The 18,369-nt window shown below is 40.3% G+C and overlaps 1 protein-coding gene across 1 annotated transcript in view; it reads right to left on the bottom strand.

Moving 5' to 3' along the window:
- The window catches only part of LOC140238880 (uncharacterized), a 60,767-nt gene extending 51,807 nt beyond the window's left edge, over positions 1 to 8,960 (bottom strand). Inside the window, exons 1-5 of the mRNA XM_072318777.1 lie at positions 8,831 to 8,960; positions 7,419 to 7,553; positions 2,700 to 2,889; positions 1,565 to 1,836; positions 442 to 726 (exon numbers count right to left, since the gene is read on the bottom strand). Of these exons, the coding sequence (XP_072174878.1) occupies positions 442 to 726; positions 1,565 to 1,836; positions 2,700 to 2,889; positions 7,419 to 7,553; positions 8,831 to 8,909 (961 nt within the window). The 5' untranslated portion in view covers positions 8,910 to 8,960. The remainder of the gene's footprint in view (positions 1 to 441; positions 727 to 1,564; positions 1,837 to 2,699; positions 2,890 to 7,418; positions 7,554 to 8,830) is intronic.
- Between the last annotated feature and the right edge of the window lie 9,409 nt (positions 8,961 to 18,369).

Raw genomic sequence — 18,369 nt, 5'->3', positions numbered from 1 at the left:
TGTTCAGGGTAATCCATTTTGGGGTTTTCATAGTGTTGGTTTCTCTGCTTTATTGGACCACAATAAATAATTCCACAAATCTACACATGGAGCTGTCGATTTATACTACATTATGTAAAATTATGAAAATCGTCCCGACTTTCCCTTTAACAAGTGAAATGTCCTTTACATGTTTTGTGACCTTTCACTGATTCACTTCAGACAATTTTGACATTCTTTGGAGTAATTTTCAGCTCCTCGTTCAATAAAACGGAATACAGTGCTTTGAACACAGCATTTCCAACTTTATCTACAAACTATGCCCTCTTTGGAATGTAACTCGACGAACCTACGGCACACATTCCCATTAGTTCTTCATTACACCTTCACGTCATTACGGAGTTCAAACATCGAACAGGTACAATCCCCCCCCCCCCCCCATTTTTCCGGCATTTTTCTAACCTTCTTGAATTTTAAATCGGCAGGAGGCAACCAGGACCCTGCCAGGAACTCGCCCGTTCCTCCCGTAAGCCATCCCCCTAATCGCACCATCTAGCTGCTCCTCCCGCAGACGATTCAGGTTCAACTTGGAGTCATGCTCCTCCAACAGAGTGTGATCTTGTCGACCAAGAATATCGATAGCGCCCTCACTTGCCCATCTGAAGTGAAGTGGTCCGGATTGGTCTGAACTGATGTATCGATTTAAATCCAGCATCGCCACATTACCAGTAAAATGAGGTGCAATTTCTGTTGAATCGTAAAAAAAAAGAGGAAAATGTTCTACTGATGTCTATATTATTATAATTATTATCATAAATGATAATCACAACTACAACGTAAATGAAAGTAAGAGCATAAAATTATTGATGCAGAGTGAAGTGCTATGATAGAATCTTCATTGAAAATGTACCCCTCCGTACAAATGTATTTGTAAGATGGCAAATGGTGATTTACATTTTAGCAAACACGTCGGAGAAAGGAACCCTTGGGAATCGAACCTGCCATCTATCTCGCTCTCTGGGTATAGCAACCCCGACAGCGACACCACAACCAGCAGGCTCTCCCCGGTTGCCGGAGGTGACACGATGAACTTAGAACATTACCCATGCAGGCTCCGAACTTGCGACATTGAATATTGTAAAAAAAATAATAATAATAATGCAGAAGGGTGAAAATGTACTTTAACACAGTTTTATCAAATGTGATTGTAACATCTCATCTGCTGACTCACAGGAGTAGATGACAGGCTACAACTGACAGGCACGATATATCACTGGCTCTTTCTTCCGACATGTTTATATTATATGATTTTTACTTGCGACTCTTTCTTCTAATAATTACAACAGTCGAAGTCCAACACGTGGAAAATTCCAAGATGAACATACATGCATACATACATACATATCAACAGTTGCAATCTCACAAATACATTTGCACATTAGAGGGTGGCAATCGATATGATTTGAGTTATAGTACCATCAAAATGACGATAATAATGATAATGCGATGGGTGATTCTTTTTCAATTTCATCATTTTAATGACATATGCATAATTTAAGAAAACGTGCTATCAAGATGCACTTACCAACTGGTATGGATTCGATAACGAAGTAAACTCTGGTTATAGATGGACTCCGCCATTCGGTCTGGGTGAGATCAAACACTGCGATTGGATCTCCGTCACGGGCGGAAGCTTGTTGAGAATAACCATTGCCGTAATCATCGACGACGTGGATTTCGGCTATGTATCGGTTTGGGTAGAAACTGTCTTCGCCGAGGCTTGTTATGGTATTGACTTCCCTGTTGGACTGTTCGTCTGAATAGTTAAATGCGGGGCTGTCGAGGATTTCTCGAAAGCTGATTGCACCAAAACAAGAAAGTTAAACATAACTACATCACTCTGGAGCAAAGAGTGCAAAGATCATTTTGGTTGCATTATGGGAAAACAACAACAGTGAATGTAAGACGATAGCCTTTATGGCCCGACTCTACTGAAGAATTGTGTTCTCTCTTATGCCTACAAACCAAGACAATGAAATATTTACAATTTATGGATGTTTCTTTTCCTACAACCTATAGTAACGAAGTATACCATTCACCCGTTCCCTCCCATTAAGTTTCATAGGCAGGAATTCACTTAGTTGTTGTTAGGTATATAGAGCAAGCCCCCGGCAAGCTTTGTGGTCGTTAAGGGCAACTTTTGTGAACAAAGAATGCATAAAATCTGAATACATCACAGAACTGGTCTATTGGCCTGTGAAGCTTAAGTCCAGAAACTTGGTGCTCCTTGTCTTGCAGGATTTTGGATGAATTACGATATCCCAACGCAATCTTTTCAACCAAGCAACTGGAGAGTCTCCATTTCACTACAAGATTTTTAGAGGCTTTTCTGTTTCTTTGTTTACATGTATGCTTGTTGGTAATGCATGAAGTATAGACTTCACAGGCTATAAATTTTACTGTCGGTATACGTAGACAGTCTGTTGCCCTTTTTTCTACAACCATCTAAACGGGAAGAAGATAAAAAAAAAAAACTCACTTAGAATTGCCAATCAATGATGGATATAACAAAGAGATTTCTACAAAATCTCTTTGGGACACACACACAGACACGGAACACATTTTGTTAAGACTTAGGTGTGTGTGTGCGTGTGTTTGTCTGTCTCTGTCTGTGTATAACATACTAGTATTTACAGTGATAAGAAAATACACCTGCTCACCTGTGAAATACTGGCAACAGCCCGCTGTAAAAGCGATACCACTCAATCCTCCAACGGACATCGGTGAGGGCGCCGTGAGCCTGAACATGCAGACGGACCGATTGTCCAATCTCTGACTCCAAGAAACACGTGTTGGGATGCGTTTGGTTGCAAGGCATGTCCGGTGAAACGACAAGATACACAGGCGGGGCTGAAAGATTGTAAAAACAATTGAAGGGGTCGGTGCAATATAGTGCTAACCCACACTTTTGTCAAAATTGAGTTACATGCATTTTCATAATCCTTATCCTTCACTCTAACCTCCGTGAAAATATCATATTTGAATTCAACCAATAAGATGGTAAAAAATGCATCCATTCATGTTTTATTAATGTACAATGTATGGACTTTCCAAAGATTCAACAGCGATAATCTCAAAATGACTATTGTGTGGGTTAGCACTATATTGCACCGACCCCTTCAATTCAATAGGAGAAGATCAGTCACGGTGAATCTTATATTTAGGTCATAGCGAATTTCAGATGAAATCCTTTGATTTATCATGTTTTCACTAAAGGAGACCTCCGGGTGATTTTCAGACTTACATTTGAACAACTATATTAGTTGGCAAACGAGGAGGAGGAATAGCTGTGTTGTTTAAAAGTCATTTAGATATCAGAATTGTAGATTCCCCAAAAATGTTACAACATTTGAAATGATTCAGATGACTCTGAATTATATGCAGAAAACGTTGCATTTCATCAATGTATATCGTCCACCCAGTTCAGTACAGTTTCAGATTTTCTTGGATGAGTTTTCTAATGTTCTCGATAGACAGCTTCTCTGCTCGTCTGACTTGTTGATTGCAGGTGATTTCAATATACCTGTGGACTCATCAACTTCGAATTCGAAGTTGTTCTCTGAATTATTGTCAGCCTTTAATATGATTCAACATATTAATGAGCCAACTCATAATCGAGGCCATGTATTAGATCTGCTTATAACTCATAAAGGTAACACTGTACAACTTTGTAATACCGGTGTTGTGGAAGGTATATCAGATCATTTAGCAATAATGTGTGAATTGAACCTTCCTAAACGTTGTATCAAAAAAACATTTGTTGTGACACGGAATTTGAAATCTGTAAACCCACAAGAGTTTGTTGCTGATACTCATGTTAAGTCTCTTTTATCAGCTGAACCTCAAGTTAATAATGTTGATGATGAAGTGAATTTGTATAACACCTTACTCGCTGCCACCCTTGATAAGTTGGCACCTGAGAAACGAATCAAGGTCACAATACACCCCAATACGGAATGGTATACCCCAGAAATAGCTCAAGCAAAACTGCTTCGTAGACAGTTAGAAAGGAAGTCAAGGTCCACAAAACTGGAGATTCACAAGCAGATGTATCATGCACAAAGGCGATGTGTAAATGCCTTGATTAAAGATGCTAAGTTACAATATCATTCAAAAAAGGATACGGGTTGTGGGAAAGATACAAAGAAGTTGTACAAAGTTGCTAATGCTTTACTTTACCGAAAACAGCGATCTCCTTTACCAGAACACCTCACTCATGGTGATCAGGTTGAGTTAGCCAATTGTTTTAATCAATATTTCATTGATAAAATTGTGGCAATCCAACGGAGTTTCCCAACTCGTTGTGAACAGCCAAATGACATTGTATGTGAAGTCAAGTCAGAATTGAGTGAGTTTCAGTCTGTCACTGTTAATGAGATAGAAAAGCTTATTAAGAACTCACCTAACAAATCATGTGAACTTGATCCAATCCCAACAGATTTGGTTAAGAAGTGTGGCAGAGTTTTAGCACCCGTTATCACAAGAATCATAAATGCTAGCCTGAGATTAGGTGTAGTTCCACAGGTGTGTAAAAAAGCAGTTATTCATCCAACTTTGAAAAAAGCAGGCTTAGATCAGGAGTGTTTGAAAAATTACCGTCCAATTTCAAATTTACCTTATTTAAGTAAATTGCTCGAAAAGGTTGTTTTCTCACAACTGACAATGTATCTGCAAGATAATGAATTGGTTGATTCATTTCAATCTGCGTACAAGCCTGGTCATAGTGTAGAAACACTGTTAGTCAACTTATCAGATATTGTGTTCAGAGAATTAGATAGTGGTAACATCACTGCTCTTATCATGCTTGATATGAGCTCAGCTTTTGACACAGTCGACCATGCTATTCTGATTCAACGATTGAGATATTTGGGCATCAAAGGAACTGTTCTTGATTGGTTTATATTCTACTTATGTGATCGATCTCATTATGTCAGAATTGGTGATTCTACCTCTTGTAAAACTATGACAAAGTTTGGTGTACCTCAAGGTTCTGTTGGAGGCCCGCTGCTTTTTTCTCTGTATATGCAACCAATTAATGAAGTATTTCGCAAGCATTGTATTAGTTATCATTGTTATGCGGATGATATACAACTTTATTTGTCTTTTAAACCCACTGTGTCTTCATTGTCATCCGCCATTGTAAAACTCGAAGCATGTTTGCAAGACCTGAAAATTTGGCTTACATCCAATGGCCTTAAACTAAATGATGATAAATCTGAGTTTCTGTTATTGGGATCAAAGCATATGTTAAGCAAAGTTGATTATCAGTCATGTCATGTCAACATCGGTAGCACTTGCATTACTCCGTCGAAAACAGCCCGTAATTTAGGTGTCATATTTGATCAGGAAATGTCATTTCGAAGTCATGTAACTCATATTCAACGGAATGTTCGATATCAGTTGCGTAATTTAAGTTTCATAAGGAAATATTTGTCTAAATCTGCAGCTGAGATACTTATTCATGCTTTGATTTCTTCTCGGTTGGATTTTTCGAATTCATTGTTGTGTAATCTTTCAAAAAAAGATGTCACAAAACTTCAACGGTTGCAAAATTCTGCTGCCCGATTGTTAACTTTTACTAATAAGTTTGATTCCATGTCACCAGTTCTCCGTTCCTTACATTGGTTACCTGTAGAAAAAAGGATTATTTTCAAGATTCTGTTATTAGTACATCATTCAGTTCATTCTTTTTCCCCAATATACATAAGTAATTCTGTTCAAAAATACAATCCGACACGAAGGCTACGTTCATCATCAGAAGCATTCTTACTCCAAACACCCAGAGTAAAACATGGGTATGGTGATCGTGCTTTTTCCGTTATGGGACCAAAATTGTGGAATCAGTTACCTCTTCAGTTAAGGGAACTGTCATCTACAGAGTCATTCAAATCCAAACTTAAAACTTATCTGTTCCTTTCATACTGAGGACTGTAATTGCTGTATGTCATTAATATTGGATTAATATTGTATTTTTAATTGATATATGTTGTATTCTTTATTTGGTATATATTTGCTTTTGTTTACCATTTTTTTTTCTTTGTTGAAATGTTTGAATATGTATATGCATGTAAATATATGATATTTTTTCATTTTTGAAGCGCCATGAGCACTGAAAAGTGGACCTGTGCGCTATACAAGTAGCCACTATATTGAGTACAGAGTTTCAGAATTTATAGTGCTCTGGATGAAGAATAAGAATGTTTTCAAATTTCATAATAAATTGCAATGAACAAGGATGATGGCATGGCAGCCTCACCGTAGGATACATGAGTTGGGGCTCAAGGAAGCAGAACAAAAGAAGTCATGCATAGATTACACTCAGGTGAACTTCCTTGCATGCAAGCGGTGTTGTAATGGAATTACACTGCTAGAAACATTTCAGAAATATGTGAGCCTCCGATGTCATCATCATTGCTCAGTGTAATTTGTAAGGTTTTTCAAAGTATTGGTTTCTCTGCTCAAGGACCACAATAAATTCCACAAATCTATACATGGAGCTGTCGATTTATGTACTACATGAGATGTGAAATTATATGAAAATTGTTTGGAATGCCCCTTTAACCACTGGTAGTGGTATTCGGACTCGGCTTTTGATAACGCCTAGGGTTTCTCAAACAGGGTCCTGTGGCATGAAAGAGTCGAGATCAAACAAAGGCAAAAAGTCAAATATAAGTTTCTGTTTCTGAATTGATTTGCTAATTCCTGACTAATGTTTGATTTTCTGATTTATGTTGGACACATATTGGATTGCATCTTTTTATGCAACAGAGCCCTGGAGAGATTATGTTCTCTACAACATTCATCAGTGACAAGTTATGGTGATTATTACGGCAATACAATCTAGCCTGTTTCAGGACTTGTACGTGTTTCCATAGTATTTGTTAAAATAATTATGTTTAAACCAGTTGTTTTCGAATTCTCCGTTTCCAAAGGTCTCTGATCTGCATGACGGTCATGACAGTGCGGATTCTTGCCTCAGGTATCACCCTTCTGATACAGTATCCACATTATGATCCATGAGAAACATATATTTCTTCAAAGATGTAAAAACAAAATAAATGCAGGAAAAGCAAAAACAAAAAACAAAGCAAAAAACAAACAAACGAAGCAAACAGCTTCAAAGATCTAAACGGACAAAACAAACACATACACACACACACACACACACACACACACACACACACACAGTACACCGGTCCCCATATCGTCGGTTGAGAATGATAAGGGCGTTAAGTTGTCACAAAACCCATAGTGTTCAAGATGACTTAACGCCCTTCTCATTCTCAACAGACGATATTGTACCCTCGGTGCAAACACACGCACACACACACACACACACACACACACGGGAAAATAAAACATCAGCAGAGAGGGCTCACGTTCACAACTCGTAATTCCGTCTCCGACCCATCCTCCGATACACTGGCAGTGGAATTCCCGGGGACTGAAATCATCGGGAACGCATGCTGCCCCCTCGCAGCAAGACTTGTCCCGGCACTGGCCAAGGTATGGATCTAGAAGAAGTAAATTGTATGACTGTGCGACATTTGTTCTTTCTTCAAAATGCATACATCAGATAATGTTGTTTTGAATTTTCATAATGCATTGAAATTTTTAGTTTATATTCATGAAATAAACAATGCTTCATTTCGAGGGTGAAAAGTCATTCAGTGACCTACAAAATCATTGTTTAATAATTACTACACTCAACGAAACGATGGAGAGGTAAGTAGGGTTGGACCTACTACTAATCGACCGCCTAATGTTTATTTGCTTGATAAGAATATTTAACACTGAAATTCACGTAAAAAAACTTGACCTACGTGATTGAGAAAATCCAGCTCTATCAAATGCCGTTGTTCCCTTTTCGATTCGAAGTTTCAGTGCAAAAATATCGCCGACGAACTTGCGTGGCCTCGTTTCAGCTCCCCGCGGTAAATCGCGTTTTTAGGATCGACCGCTGATTTTGCATTGACAATGCACGTAAACCGAGTTGTATTGAACACCGTGTTGTACGAAGCTTTTTAGAAGCCTTTTAGAAACTTCCATAGACATTACATTGTGCTGACATTACGATTCGGTGAAAATATTCATTCGAAATTTTGTCCTTGATTAAAACCATTAATGAAGAGTGAATTATCGCGTTTTCCCACACCATCCTCATCTACATTCAAAGCCAATCCATTTTTATGTGCTTTGCGCGCAGAGAAGTGCGTATTAAGTGTTCAGTGCGCGAATTATACGCGGTCGGTTTCAATAAGGGTGGTCGATATGTAGTAGGGCTACCATACAGAGTCATAGACAGACTAGAGTCTATGCATGAAATGTCTTTCAAATAAAGCTTTAGTATAGACTATTTATTATGCAAGATTTTGAACACTTTGTCTTGGCTATATTTTATTTCATTTATAGTCATGTGTAAACAAAATGACTTTCAGAAATTAAATCAATTTAGACCACCCTTTAAAGCCGTGGCAGATTAAGAAATAAAGGAGTTGAGCTATATAAACAAAAGACGAGGCGTCGTGACTGCGCAGCAAATCCTAACTTTAGAAAAAAATGTACCATACCGTCCTGCATTTCTTTCAATGCGGGCCGACAATGCCAATAGACTCTACAGGCAAGTTTCTTCTTCTTAAGTGCCGTCTTCAGTCCGAAGGTTGGCGACTATGGACCTCCACTCTGTTCTGTTCATGGCCGCCTTACTATGATTATAAGATGCAAAATCAGAATGTAGCCATCTCGGGACTTAAAATATCGTTCATAAGGAAGTGAAATATCATAAACTTACCATTTATTTCCACGCGTGAATCCTGGCTGCCGTTAAAGTGGATGATTGTTACAAGAAGCAGGTAGGAAATTGACCTCATGATTAGCAAAATAAGACATTTTGAGCCCACACAATCAGGTTCTAGGCTGAGGCATCCCTGACTTTGTCAACAAACACCACGTATGCTATGTGTGTCATCATAGCAACGAGTCTCGTGGCCAGAACATTGCGCGAAGGCGCGCGCACATTGCACACGCAGTCATATCAGCGCGCATCCCTACAACCACCGAAGTAGGGGCTCTAGTTAGCTCTGCTTTAGTTCAGTGGTTTTAATAGTCACCCTACTAATTATGCAATTTCAATCTGTAATGCTTAATAAAGGGAATAATAATTCATGCAGTTGATACGTTAATTTTATCGGAAATCCAGCAAATTAAAGCGACATTAGATGACAAATTGCGTGGACAATTAAAGATGGTGATTTTACTCAATATGAAAGTGTTCCTAGCTCCCTGAGCAAGAGAGGTCCAGCTGTGCGTATTGCGCGCACCAACAAGGCAAGGGACAACAACGCGTTCACTAAGCTGACGTGTAAAGAGCAATGCAGGCAACATTTACAACGAGCAATTTGCAAACGCCAATAGACTATGGCCCCAATATCAGCAATCATCATCTTTGTCTGATATTTGCAGAGGGGAAGAAATGTTTAAATCGACTTCGATATGGCTGATCGCGTTGTTTTTAGCCTGGTCAAGCACACAAGGTAAGAGATGTTGGTTTTGGTGTGTTAGAATTTAGTTTTCTAACGTTAGTGTTTGTTTTCAAACTCCAACATGCAATGATTCAGGTGTGTTTTCTTCTCGAGATTAAAACAACATACTGTAGTTTTGATGATGTAGGCCTTGTTCTGTTAGACCTAATCTCTTTAAACTCTGATCCCCTCCTTCATGGGGACACCTCATCATCCTTTTCGTCTGTGTAGAAAAAAAAAGTTAATAATTATCTAGATCTAATAAATACAGCTTGTTCCTTTTTGATGAGTCGCACTGCTTCTTCTCTCTTAGGTGGAAGCTCCCGAATAGCCTGTCATATTCATATCATACATTCTGCGCTTTCTGTTAGTGTTTCATTACGTTCAGTCTCCGGTATAATGACGGTATTATTAAACCGAATTATTAAACAAAAACAAACAACAACAAATTCCAACACAGAAATCGCAGATCAAATCCTTCCTGCTGACTTGAATTATAACGATCATATTCATTTCTTTCCGGAATGACAACAGTTAAATAAGATGGACAGACATTTCCTCATTTCCTCATATTATATAATCCAATCCCAACAGATTTGGTTAAGAAGTGTAGCAAAGTTTTAGCACCGGTTATCACAAGAATCATAGATGCTAGCCTGAGGTTAGATGTAGTGCCACAGGTGTGTAAAAAAGCAGGTTTGGATCAGCAGTGTCTCAAAAATTACCGCCCAATTTCAAATTTACCCTATCTGCTTGAGAAGGTTGTTTTCTCACAATTGACAACATATCTGGGGTCAAGATGATAAATTGTTTGATTCATTTCAGTCTGCTTACAAGCCTGGTCATAGTGTAGAAACACCTGTTAGTCACCTTAACAGATAATGTGTTCAGAGAATTAGATAGTGGTAAAATCACTGCTCTTATCATGCTTGATATGAGCTTAGCTTTTGCCACAGTCAATCATGCTATTCTGATTCAAAGGTTAAGATATTTGGGCATCAAGGAACCGTCCTTGATTGGTTTACTTAATGGGCCATTCTCCGAAAAAGTGTGCAATTACAGTTGTACAGATGACAAAAATTCAGCATCAAAGATTTCATTCATGTTTTATCAATTCAGAAAGTTTGATCCCTTAGGAATACAAAACAATCAATGGGTGATTTTTGAAAGCTCATATTTTTTTTTAGAAACATTTCCAAACGCAGAGTCCTTTTTTTCATGTTAATACCATTTATCAGCTACGTTACATCTTATAAAATCGTTGATTGTCTGCTTATTTCTCGCTTTAAAATGGCAATGCTTATGTAAAACTACAAGCTTAAACATAAACAAACATCATGGAACATTTTGGAGTCAGTCGTGATCTAATGTGTAATAAAAATGATCCTGATTTATAAATTGAAGGCTAAATAAAAAGCAAGAAAATAAATATTTTCGACTTAAAATATGTTCCCCTAATTTAACTGTATCCCTGCATTTACAATCTCATTGATTATGTATGAAACATCATGAATAAGTATTACACTTCTCATAAATAGTAAATGCCAGGTAACATCTCTGCCAGATTAAAAACGGTGTGTGATAACGTATCTCACGCATCAGACGTCCCGTTAGTAAACAATTTTAAACCCAACACCAATCATGCCAATATATTCATTTTAACTTCTAAGAACATCACATTATGATTATTTAAAAAACCGCACTTCTAAACGTAAAGAATGTTCTCGTCATAGATATAAGATTAGATAACTCTTCAATAAAACTTTGAGATGTACGTGAAATACGAGAGCCATGAAGCGGGCACAAATCCACAATACTTCTTTTCTGATATAGTTCCGAAATTTTGTCATTATGATACACGGAAGACGATAAGAATGAAATTGGAAAAGATTTATGCAAATGATACACATGAATTCAATTTCCTTTGTTCCTGTCTGTAATAGATTAGGTCTCAAGAACCAATAATAGATGGTAACGTATCTGACAAAGTATTTATTTTCATTCATACAATAAACTACCGATTTACATCAAACAAACCCCGATCACTCAAACATGTGATTCAAAAACCTGATCCAAAACGTTAGACATCAAATCCTTTTGTCATTTTCAGAACATAAAAGGATTTGATGTCTAACATTTTAGATCAGGTTTTTGGATCATCTTTTTTTATTTTGATGAAACTGTAGCTGATTGGAACTTTTTAAGTATGTATCTGTATATATTGTAAATTATCTTATATAATATTTGTATCTCAGGAACTTGATGAAAATCAGTACATTTGCTGATCATGTAATCCTGAATAAAGATCTTTAATAAATAAATAAATAAATAAATAAATAAACCTGCAACGAAGGAAGTGCTTTTGACTTTAACCATAATACTAAGCCCATTTTATGTAGATAAGATGCAAAAATTATAATAAACAAAGGTAGACCGTTGATGTAGTTGCGTTTGCTCTTTAAATGTGTACGATCTCATTATGTCAGAATTGGTGATTCTACCTAGCTTGTAAAACTATCACAAAGTTTGTTGTACCCCAGGGTTCTGTTGGAGTTCCGTTGTTTTTTCTTTTCTTTATGCAACCAATCAGTAATGTATTTCGCAAGCATTGTATTATGTGGATGATATACAATTGTACAATTATTTGTCTTTTAAACCCACTGTGTCTTCATTGTCATCCGCCATTGCAAAACTTGCAGCATGTTTGCAAGACCTGAAAATCTGGCTTACATCCAACGGCCTTAAACTGAATGATGATAAATCTGAATTTTTGTTATTAGGTTCAAAGCATATGTTAAGTAAAGTTGATTACCAGTCATGTCATGTCAACATCGGTAGCGGTTGTATTGCTCCGTCAAAAACAGCCCGTAATTTATGTCTTATAATATTTGATCAGGAAATGTCATTTCGAAGTCATGTAACTCAAATTCACTGGAATGTTAGATATCAGTTGCGTAATATAAGTTTCATAAGGAAATATTTGCCTAAAAGGAATCTGCAGCTGAGATACTTATTCACGCTTTGATTTCTTCTCGGTTGCAAAATTCTGCTGCCCGGATGTTAACTTTTACTAATAAGTTTGATTCCATATTACCAATTCTCCGTTCCTTAAATTGGTTACCTGTAGAAAAACAGAATTATTTTTTATAAGATTCTATTGTTAGTACGTCATTCAGTTCATTCTTTTTCCCCGTATACCTATAATAATAACTCTGTTAAGAGATCACAATCCGACACGAAGTCTACGTTCATCGTCAGATGCATTGTTACTCCAAACACCCAGAGTAAAACATACATGAGGCGATCGTGCTTTCTCCGTTATGGGACCAAAATTGTGGAATCAGTTACCTATTCAGTTAAGGCAGTTGTCATCTACAGAGACATTCAAATCCAAGTTTGAAACATTTCTGTTCCTCTCACACTGAAGACTGTAATTGCTGTTCAGATTCATGAAATTCTTCCGTCGACATGCTTTCATTGCAACTGATTGACAAATTGCCCTACATCGATGTAAATAAGCACTTAATTGGTCAGGGTTTTAGTAGTAGCCATGATAAAAAAATCATGGGCGTACATACTCGAGCGGGATTCGAACCCACGACCTCCTGATCACCGAACAGGCGTCATCTTACACTAGACCACCGAGCTTTCGCCCGACAGCAAGTGTTGGTTCTAATCCTTATAGCATGCAGCGGGTACTGCGTAATTATTCAAATTCATGAAATTCTTCCGTCGAGATGCTTTTATTGCAACTGATTGACAAATTGCCCTGCATCGATGTAAATAAGCACTGAATTTATCAGTGTTCTACCGGTGATCAGGGGGGTGTTTCATCAACGCTTGTCAGCGCCGACAACTGTCGACGCTAACCAATTTCAGCAAAATCCTTGGTTTTGATTGGCTGAGATGCTCTGGTCACTGACTGTTACTATGGTGATTCAAGTTGTCAGAGCGCCGACAAACGTTGATGAACCCCCCCCCCCCCAGGAGGCCGTGGGGTTCGAATCCCCCTCGAGTATGTACGCCCATGATTTTTTTTTTTTATCATGGCTACTACTAATACACTGATCAATTCAGTGCTTATTTACGTCAATGCAGGGCAATTTGTCAATATTGCATCTTTTATTTGGTATATGTTGTGTTCTTTATTTGGTATATATCTGGGGGGTTTTTTTGCCATCTTTTTTTTTTCTTAGTTGACATGTTTGAACATGTATTATGCATAATATATCTATCTTTTCATTTTTGAATCGCCATGAGCACTGAAATTTGGACCTGTGCGCTAAACAAGTAGCCACTATTATTATACAAATGATGCACAGGAGTGTGTTAGTGAAGGTGCGGCGCGCTCGAGAGTATTGACAATGGTGCGACATGCACGAGGCGCAGCCGAGTGCATGTTTGCAACCGTTGTCAATACTCGAGAGTGCGCCGCACCTTCACTAACGCCACGAAATAATCCTGTGCATCATTTGTTTTATAAAATGGGTCGAAAACTAACAGCATTATCCACGTACCTTTGTGGGTCAATACCAGTCAGCTACATGTAGCACTCGCTCCCGAAGTTCGTCCCAAACATTTACGCACGTCGCACTCGGAAATCCCGCACATAAGTACTGTACGTACGTATAAGAGTATACGTACGCCACGTACTGTTATGCACATGAAAGGCCGCCGGCTGTTGTGGCAGCCCGCGGCCCGAACTAGAAGTTGTTTACAGGATTGACAGCGCGTATATTAGCGCGTGAGGCACTTGTAACAACTGATTGAGTGCGCACTGCTAGTATAAACATTGTGACGTACGTCAGGCCAGGGAGGTGGAAGAGAGACTCTTCTTAGTGCATACCTGAAGAAATTAATGCACGCACACGTGACTCATTTCAGCGCTTCCAATTGGCTACATACTTGAACCCATTTTATAATAATTATTAATGAGTTCCAAAGGTCGCGGAAGGAAATACCCACAAGCCAATTAAAAAAAAAGGAATCGAAACTATAGAGACTCTCGGCCTACCTAAAATGCAACTTTGGTACATCATTTTTTGTGTTTATTGATTTGTTGAAGTTTCTTAATTTTTTAATCAAAGTACATAACTGCAATGGCATTTTGCTTTTGCCTTATAACCTCTACTCTAAATAGTGAGCCTCGTCTACTCAGTGTATGGAGCTGGGGAGTGGACGGAGTGGATGCCTTGTCAACAGGAGGAGGGTCAGCACGAGGAGGAGGAGGAGTTGCTGCTTCGCTACATACTTTGCGACGATAACCACGGTTCGGGGCGTCATCATCGCTCTGCCAACAAAGCGCGACGGACATCCAACATGTCCAACGACTGTCCTGCGACACTGATGGAAGTGGCGTCACAAGGTTGTCGCGACTGTCCGACAAAGATTGTCCAGCGGGTACTTGCGGAGCAGGACAGCTGGGTGGCAGCGCACGGAGAAGATTCGGAAAGTATCAACTTTTGCTTTGGAGCTCTTGCCAAGCAGATACGAGACGGGAATCCACCGACACCATCGCCAGCGCCAGCACCACCACCAGACGCGTCATCCGAGAAGAATGATACGGAAACGAGTGGTAATTGGACGATGATTTATAGGAATTTCGTCAGAGGTGTCGTTTCTTTGGCCCAGAATATCAGCAAATTGAACACTTCCCGCGTCTTTGACGAAGAAACGATGGATGACGTCGAAGAATTTTTGTTATTGATGATCCGATTACGCAACCGGCAGAGTGAACGAAAGCTTAGCAAACGCATCAAGGAGACGATATTGAACATACTCGACGCGGCTGACGGCTACGCTCGAAAGCATTCGAAGACTTCTTCATTGGACAGAGCGGATAAGGCTGATGTTTCAGAGGGGGGCTACCCCGACGATGAGGATGAAAACTCCCCCAACGATCAGGAGACAATGGATTACCCGCCATCTCCATTACCGACATACTCCTCATCATCATCATCTCCTCCATTATCCATCATGCGGTCCCTTGCCCCTTCGTTACAAGCTGACGATGACGAGGAATCAATCGAACAGCGTCTAATAAACCCGCGACTCTTGAGCGGCAATTGGACTGTGATTTATAGGAATTTCGTCAGAGGTGTCGTTTCTTTGGCCCAGAATATCAGCGAGTTGACCACTTTCCGCGTCTTTGACGAAGAAACGATGGATGACGTCGAAGAATTTTTGTTATTGATGCTCCGATTACGCAACCGGCAGAGTGAACGAAAGCTTAGCAAACGCATCAGGGAGACGATATTGAACATACTCGACGCGGCTGACGGCTACGCTCCGAAGCATTTGAAGAATTCTTCATTGGACAGAGCGGGTAAGGCTGATGTTTCAGAGGGGGGCTACCCCGGCGATGAGGAGAAAAACTCCCCCAACGATCAGGAGACAATGGATTACCCGCCATCTCCATTACCGACATCCTCCTCCTCCTCATCATCATCTCCTCTGTTATCCATCATACGGTCCCTTGCCCCTTCGTTACAAAATGACGATGACGAGGAATCCATCGAACAGAGTCTAATAAACCCGCGACTCTTGGGCGGCAATTGGACTATGATTTATAGGAATTTTGTCAGAGATGTCGTTTCACTGGCCCAGAATATCAGCGAGTTGAACACTTCCGACATGTTTGACGAAGAAACAGTGGATGACCTCGAAGAATTTTTGTCATCGATGCTCCTATTACGCAACCGGCAGAGTGAACGAAAGCTTAGCAAACGCATCAGGGAGACGATATTGAACATACTCGACGCGGCTGACGGCTACGCTCCGAAGCATTTGAAGAATTCTTCATTGGACAGAGCGGGTAAGGCTGATGTTTCAGAGGGGGGCTACCCCGGCGATGAGGAGAAAAACTCCCCCAACGATCAGGAGACAATGGATTACCCGCCATCTCCATTACCGACATCATCCTCCTCCTCATCATCATCTCCTCTGTTATCCATCATACGGTCCCTTGCCCCTTCGTTACAAAATGACGATGACGAGGAATCCATCGAACAGAGTCTAATAAACCCGCGACTCTTGGGCGGCAATTGGACTATGATTTATAGGAATTTTGTCAGAGATGTCGTTTCACTGGCCCAGAATATCAGCGAGTTGAACACTTCCGACATGTTTGACGAAGAAACGATGGATGACGTCGAAGAATTTTTGTCATCGATGCTCCGATTACGCAACCGGCAGAGTGAACGAAAGCTTAGCAAACGCATCAAGGAGACGATATTGAACATACTCGACGCGGCTGACGGCCACGTTCCAAAGAACTCGAAGACTTCTTCCCTGGACAGAACGGTTGAGGCTGATGTTTCAGAGGGGTACTCCTCCAACGATGAGGAAGAAAACTCCAACGATCAGGAGACACTGGATTACCCGCCATCTCCATTACCGACATCGTCATCCTCCTCCTCATCATCATCATCTCCTACATTATCCATCATGAGGTCCCTTGCCCCTTCGTTACAAGCTGACGATGACGAGGAATCAATCGAACAGAGTCTAATAAACCCGCCACTCTTGGGCGGCAATTGGACTACTTTGATTTATAGGAATTTCGTCAGAGGTGTCGTTTCACTAGCCCAGAATATCAGTGAGTTGAATACTCCCCACAACTTTGACGAAGAAACGATGGATGACGTCGAAGAATTTTTGTCATCGATGCTCCGATTACGCAACCGGCAGAGTGAACGAAAGCTTAGCAAACGCATCAAGGAGACGATATTAAACATACTCGACGCGGCTGATGGCCACGCTCGAAAGCATTCGAAGACTTCTTCCCTGGACAGAGCGGTTGAAGCTGATGTTTCAGAGGGGAACTACTCCAACGATCAGGAGGAAAACTCCAACGATCAGGAGACACTGGATTACCCGCTATTTCCCTTACCGACATCTTCATCCCCCTCCTCATCATTAACTCCTCCATTATCCACCACGCGGTACCTTGCCCCTTCGTTACAAGCTGACGATGACGAGGAATCCATCGAACAGAGTCTAATCAACCGGCGACTCTTGGGCGGCAATTGGACGATGATTTATAGAAGTTTCGTCAGAGGTGTCGTTTCACTGGCCCAAAATATCAGCGAGTTGAACACTTCCAACATGTTTGACGAAGAAACGATGGATGACGTCGAAGAATTTTTGTCATCGATGCTCCGATTACGCAACCGGCAGAGTGAACGAAAGCTTAGCAAACGCATCAGGGAGACGATATTGAACATACTCGACGCGGCTGATGGCCACGCTCGAAAGCATTCGAAGACTTCTTCCCTGGACAGAGCGGTTGAGGCTGATGTTTCAGAGGGGAACTTCTCCAACGATAAGGAGGAAAACTCCAACGATCAGGAGACACTGGATTACCCGCCATTTCCATTACCGACATCCTCATCCCACTCCTCATCATCATCTCCTCCATTATCCATCATGAGGTCCCTTGCCCCTTCGTTACAAGCTGACGATGACGAGGAATCCATCAAACAGAGTCTAATCAACCCGCGATTCTTGGGCGGCAATTGGACGATGATTTATAGAAGTTTCGTCAGAGGTGTCGTTTCACTGGCCCAGAATATCAGCGAGTTGAACACTTCCGACATGTTTGACGAAGAAACAGTGGATGACCTCGAAGAATTTTTGTCATCGATGCTCCTATTACGCAACCGGCAGAGTGAACGAAAGCTTAGCAAACGCATCAGGGAGACGATATTGAACATACTCGACGCGGCTGATGGCCACGCTCGAAAGCATTCGAAGACTTCTTCCCTGGACAGAGCGGTTGAGGCTGATGTTTCAGAGGGGAACTTCTCCA

Source organism: Diadema setosum, chromosome 15 (assembly GCF_964275005.1).
Source record: "Diadema setosum chromosome 15, eeDiaSeto1, whole genome shotgun sequence".
NCBI lineage: Eukaryota > Metazoa > Echinodermata > Echinoidea > Diadematoida > Diadematidae > Diadema > Diadema setosum.
Note: the sequence above shows the minus strand (reverse complement) of the source record. Positions and strands in the feature narration are given on the sequence as shown.